Source organism: Orycteropus afer, unplaced genomic scaffold (genome assembly GCF_000298275.1).
Source record: "Orycteropus afer afer isolate SDZICR_OR568_19922 unplaced genomic scaffold, OryAfe1.0 scaffold00098, whole genome shotgun sequence".
Taxonomy (NCBI): domain Eukaryota; kingdom Metazoa; phylum Chordata; class Mammalia; order Tubulidentata; family Orycteropodidae; genus Orycteropus; species Orycteropus afer.
Window position 1 is genome coordinate 3143673 of NW_006921685.1, and position 6682 is coordinate 3150354.

Here is a 6682-nt window from a genome sequence, read left to right on the forward strand (position 1 = left end):
CTTCCTTCCGAGGAGTGGCTGGTGGGTTTGAACCGCCAGCCGTCTGGTTAGCAAGCAAGTGTCTTAGCCACTATGCTACCAGAGCTCCTTTACAATGTGAATTAGAAGTAGTGAAATTAAGGGATATATTGAAATAAAGTGGCATATAAAAATGGTACTTACGTGTTATCTCTGTAAAAGGATTTATTTCCAAGTTTCCAGAGTTATTCAGCATTTGGTGTAAAACAGACTCAATTTTACTTTTCATTGATGCTCCATTGCTACTTCTAGTGAATTTAAACTTCATGACAACATCTGCTATCACGCCACTACCACCTTGCCTATGGACCATAAAGATATTTTTTTAAAAAAAGATAACTATGATAATTTTCTGCTGTTATGTGTCCCTCTTGGTTAAGACTTTTAAAAAAATGAATAGCATAATTTTATGTTGAACTGACTCAAATAACTATATTTGTATATGTGATGATATTTCACAATGCTACCCCACAAATCTGACTTCAATGCACAGTACATTATACTCATCATACAACATAACCTAACTTTGAAGTGAATATGCCAGAGTTTGAATATCAGCTCTTCCATTTACTGTGTGACTTTGGGTAAGTGATTTAAGTTTCTTAGGTGTTCTGTATCTAAGTGTGGTACTTAATTTTGTGTATCAACTTGGCTGGCCTTGGTAGAGTGGATGGCAGCTGGATGCACTATTCCCTATGATGAGACTGGTAATCAACTCCATGGTCCATCTACTGTGAGCAGCTGAGTAGCTGCTTTAGGGATGTGGTCTGCTCCCTGTATATAAGGAGAAGCTTATGGCATGCTTTAAGCTTGCATGTAGCCACGTCGTTGCTCAAAAGTCTGCCATGCTCTGCCCAGCTTGGGACTTTCAATGGACTTGAATCAATGGCCTGCCATGTGGTTTGGTAACATCAAGACTGTGCCATTTTGTTTGTCGACCTTGGGCTTGTTAGTCTCAGCAGCCAGTAGCTGCCTGAGTGAAGAGATGCCTCTAGCTTCAGTGGGCTGTGTGCAAGAGGCAGAGCTGAAGCCCAAGGTCGAGGGGCTTTCACACAGCCCCTAGAGCTGGCACTTTGAACTTGGACTTCTAGCCTCCCAAACTGTAAGAGAATAAACTCCTGTTGGTTCAAGCCATCCCATTTGTGGTATATTCCTGTCAGAGGAGCACTAGGTAACCAGAACACTAAGTTTCTTCATATTTAAAATGACTTACAATAAATACCATATAAGTTAATATATTCAGAATTTTTGGAAGAGTGCCTAACATTATAGAAAGTACAGTGTATTAGTCATTATTAGACTTCAGAAATATACTTTTAAAAACTCTTCTCATTAAAAAAACTTATAACTTGTTGAGATTCCATATTTATGTGAGAGACTCAATTTTCCACTACCTAAACCTATTTTTCTGCCTAAAATGTAAATTTTAACTTTGGTAGTCTATATTAATATTTTATTTCTCGTTTCAGTTAACTACCCACATTCCTGACAATAAGCCTTGATACTTTGATTAAAGGATATCATTACAGAATAACTAGATAATTTCTACTTTCTTTCATGTAAATTGCTATATAAGTGATTCCTCCTGAAATTGGCTGCCTTTATTTCTGGACTGTAGTAAGATAATAATGCTCACTGTTGTTGTTGCTGTTATTTGCCATTGAGTTGGACTTGACTCATAGTGACCCCTCCTTGGGTTTCTGAGGTGGTATCACTGGGAAGTAGATTGCCCAACCTTCCTTCCAAGGAGTGGCTGGTGGGTTTGAACTGTCAGACTTCTGGTTAGCAGTCAGGTGCCTTAGGCACTATGCTACAAGTTTATTTTTGATGCTCTCATATTTCTGTTTGTGGAATCTTTTTTTTTTTTTTTTTCTTTTTCCCAACTGTAGGCTATCCCCTCCTATCTCATTTGCCAGTTTTAACTTAATATTTATTCTAGGTACTAATTTAATATATTTTAGCAAATATTAAATAAGCACCTTATTGTGCTAGACACTTTTCTAAAATTCAGAACTTATCTGTAACAAAGATAGGTAATTGTCATTCTCATGGATCCTGAAGTCTAGATGGAGAAAAAGACCCTGAGAAGGTATTTATAACTTTTATTTCTAGTAACATGGATGTCTAAATAACTTGAAAACCTTCCCATATAAAACAACTAGAAGTGCTAGATAAAATATAATAAATAACTCTCAAAATGCAAAGGTGAAGTCACATGAAAGTAAAGGAAATGCATGACGACCAAAAATAAAGAAGAACCTAAATATTATAAGGGTAAACTCTAGAATACCCAACAGGCCTGCATTTCAGCATTTACATAGATTAGAGATGAGGTTTGGGGCTACTGTAAAATAGGCAGGTGGATTTGTGGCTTGAAAATGTGGTCAGGATTCTCAAAAAACCATCAGTAAAAGGATGGATTACAAAGAAAAAAAATATGTTCATCATCTCATACAATTAAAAAATAATTTATCCAACTCAGAGGTTCAGTTCTGAATACAAAAAAGTAAAGAGTTTCTTCTGAACATTCATAATCATAGACTTGGCTGTAGTGATGCTTTAGATTTGCTTTAATGTTACCTGCATGATTCTAGATCCCCTAAGCTAAGAAATTACCCACCCTTGCCAAAAAATGATCCAACTGTTCTTTATCTTTTTATTGTGTCTGATAGAAGCAAATGCTCTGGAAATATTAATTTTAAACCAAAGATTCATAGATTCCCACTAATGAAGGGAAGTTAAAGATAAACATACAATCCTAAGGGTAAACAATCCATCATGAACTAGAATCAGCAGAGCAAGAAGTGCATCCTCAAAAATGCCTCATAATAATATTTAACAGATAGTCAGATAACTACACTTAAAATGATCAATGACATAAAAGGAACAATAACTATGAGAAAGTGTAGGACATTATTTAAAAAGATCAAGCAGATCTTCAGAAGAAACAAATAGGGTTTGCAGACAAGAAAACATAGTTATTGAAATTAAAAATTCAATGGGCAGGTTATACAGAATATTAGATAAAGCTGAACAGAAATCCGTGTCCTGAAGATAGAGATGAAGAAATTACACAGAATGACACGTAAAGAGATGAAACAGATCAAGAAATGTTAAGAAGCTTGAAATAAGAGATACTAAGAATTATCCAGAATTAATAAAGACATGAAGCTTTGGATAATAGTGAATCTGAAGAACAACAAACAAAAGAAAATTCTCGTAAACACATCATCATAAAACTCAGAACACCAAAGAGAGGATTTTCAAACAATAAGAAGAAAATTCTAGCTACAAAAGAACATTTTGACTGATGGGACTTTTTAGTCACAATAAAGGATGCCAGGATATAATTATGTCTTTAAAGTACTGAGAGACAAGAGCTATAAACTTAGAATTTTATATCCATACTAAACTATATAATAAAGCTAAGAAGAAAATTTTTTAGACAAAACTTTTTTAGAAGAAACAGTTTATCACTTATGTGCTCTTGTAAAAGAATTTATAAAGGGAATACTTCATTAAGAAGGAAACAGAACTCAGATTTAGGGAATTAGCTACAAGACAAAAAATAGAACAAAGGAAATGGTAAGATGTGCATAATGTAAGAAGGCATTAAAAGAGACTTCTGGCAAAATACTGGAATAAACAGACAAGCCATTCAGACTCTCTACAACAAAGAAATGAGAAGTCAATTGAAACAGATACAGAAAATAATCCTGGAACTCTGAATTTTGAAGGGAGGGTTAAAGAAGTGCATTTAATACTGACTAGTAGAAGAACCTGAATGAAAACAGCAAATAAGGAGACAAACAGAGCTGTGGACTGTGGACAGAGCCTGTCCTGATGGTGTGGCTAATTCAAATATCTGCAGTGGTGTTCAGATCTAGGCAGCAACCTAAGAATTGGCTCTGGTTGCCAAGGACTGCATAGGCAACCGCATTGGTGGCTGATGATGAGAAAGCAGTTGTGCCCAGATGAACCAGCCACACCTGTACCTCCTAAGCCCCACTCACTGTGAGGGGCACCACCTGCTGCTGCACCACTCAAAGATAGACAACAGCCAAAACCAGCCCAACTCACCCTCAACAGGTCTTCATGAATAGCTAATAGAGATCTATGCACTCATTCTCATCCTTTATCATACCCACCAGGAGACAGGTAATGAATGCCTAAATGCTACCAAAATAGCAAATAGAGTATCATAATAGCCCTGCTCACCTAGATATATCAAAACAAAGTAAAGCAAAAAACAAAAACCTGAGCAAATCACACCAACATACAGTCACCAATTAAATATAAATACAATGACATCACAATGTCTTAGAGACAATTAACCATCCAGTTCACACAAAGAGGCAAGATGAGTTAGTACAAACCAGGGACCAAAATACAGCCTAGAAATTCCCCTGAGGAAGAGGAGCATTGAAACTACCTGATAAGGAATTCAGAAAAAGAATTCTATTTAGTTACTGTTAATGAATTGAGAAACAAATCAAACAAAACACTGACAAAATCAAGGAAAACACATACAAAATTCTAGAACAATTTAAGAAAACCATACAAGGAGCTAACAAAATAAATGAAAAATTAGAAACCATACAAAAACAAGTAGAAATCCAGAAGATTAATACTAAGATTTCAAAAGTAGGTAACACATTAAAAGAACAGTTTGAGAAGACAAAGCCAATTACTATGAAATATGCAAAGACCTGGAGTGAGAAAGCTAAAAGGGAAGAACATGTTCGGCATTTCTCAAGCTGAAAGAACTGAAGAAGAAATTCAGACCTCTATTTGAAGATTTGAAGGATTCTGTGGGCAAAATATTGACAGATTCATGAAGCATCAAAAGAAGATGGAAGGAATACACAGAATTACTGTACCAAAAAGAATTAGCTGATTGTCCAAATGTTTCAGAAGGTAGCATATGATCAAGAACCAATGGTATTGAAGGAAGAATTCCAAGGTACACCGAAGGAACTGGCAAAAAAAAAAAAAAAAGGCAAGATTCCAGGAATATCCACTGAGGTGTTTCAACAAGTAAGCACTAGAGGTGCTTACTTATTTTATGCCAAGAAATCTGGAAGACAGCTACCTGGCCAATTGATTGTTGTTGTTGTTATGTGCCATCGAGTTGGACCTGACTCATAGCAACCCCTCCTTGGGTTTCCAAGGAAGTATCACTACAGAAGTAGATTGCCCAACCTTCCTTCCGAGTAGACGCTGGTGGGTTTGAACCACCAGCCTTCTGATTAGCAGTCAAGTGACATAGGCACTATGCTACCAGAGCTCCTAGCCAACTGATTGGAAGAGATCAATATTTGTGCCCATTCCAAAGAAAGATTATCCAACAGGATGAGGAAATTTTCAAAAATATCATTAACATCACACACAAGTAAAATCTTGCTGAAGATAATTAAAAAATGGTTGCAGTAGTATATTGACAAGGAACTGCCAGAAATGCAAGCTGGATTCAGAAGAGGATGTAGAACAAGGGATATCATAGCTGGTATCATATGCATATTGACTAAAAGCAAAGAGTCCCTGAAAGATGTGTACCTGTGTTTCATTGACTATGCAAAGGCATTTGACTGTTTAGTTCATAAAAAAGTATGGATAACGTTGAGAAGAATGGGAATTCCAGAATACTTGATTGTTCTCGCGAGTAACTTGTACATAGATCTAGAGGCTAACGTTTGAAGAGAACAAAGGAATACTGCATGGTATAAAAGCAAGAAAGGTGTACATCAGGGTAGTATCCTTTCACCATACTTATTAAATCTCTATGCTGAACAAATAATCTGAGAAGCTGGACCATATGAAGAAGAATGTGGCATCAGGATTGGAGACAGAATCACTAACATCCTGTGATATACAGATGATATAACCTTGCTTGCTGAAAGTGAAGATGACTTGAAGCACTTACTGATGAAAATCAAAGAGTACAGTCTTCAATATGGATTATAACTCAACATAAAGAAAACAAAAATCTTCACAACTGGACCAATAAGCAACATCATGATAAATGGACAAAAAAATTGAAGTTGCCAGGGATTTCATCTTACTTGGATCAGTCAACACCCAAGGAATCAGACTTCATATTGCACTGGGAAAATCTCCTGCAAAAGACCTCTTTAAAATGTTTAAGAGTAAAGATGTCACTTTGAACACTAAGGCATGCCTAACCCAAACCATGGTATTTTCAATCACTTCATATGCATGTGAAAGCAGGACAGTGAATAAGGAAGATCATAGAAGAGTTGATACCTTTGAATTACGGTGTTGGCAAAGAATACTGAAAATGCCATAGACTGTCAGAGGAATGAAAATGCCATAGACTGTCAGAGGAATGAACAAATCTGTCCTGGAAGAAGTGCATATGGAATGCTCCTTAGAAGTGAGACTGGCCAGACTTCATCTCACCTACTTTCATCATGTTGTCAGAAGGGACCATTCCCTGGAGAAGGATATCATGCTTGATAAAGTAGAAGGTCAGTGAAGAAGGGGAAGGCCCTCAATGAGATGGATTGACTAGTGGCTGCAATAATGGGCTCAAGCATAGCAAAGATTGTGAGGATAGTGCAAGAGCAGGCAGTATTTCATTCTGTTGTTTATGGGTCTTTATGAGTTGGAGCTGACTAGACAGCATGTAAAAGTAACACCATTT

The 6682-nt window shown here is 36.5% G+C and overlaps 1 protein-coding gene across 1 annotated transcript in view; it reads right to left on the bottom strand.

Annotated features, from left to right (window-relative positions):
• LOC103198627 (transmembrane serine protease 11D) overlaps positions 1-6682 on the bottom strand; it is a gene marked incomplete at its 5' end in the record, with an annotated part of 47961 nt that overhangs the window by 25060 nt on the left and 16219 nt on the right. Inside the window, one exon of the mRNA XM_007942801.2 lies at positions 163-320. Within this exon, the coding sequence (XP_007940992.2) occupies positions 163-320 (158 nt within the window). The remainder of the gene's footprint in view (positions 1-162; positions 321-6682) is intronic.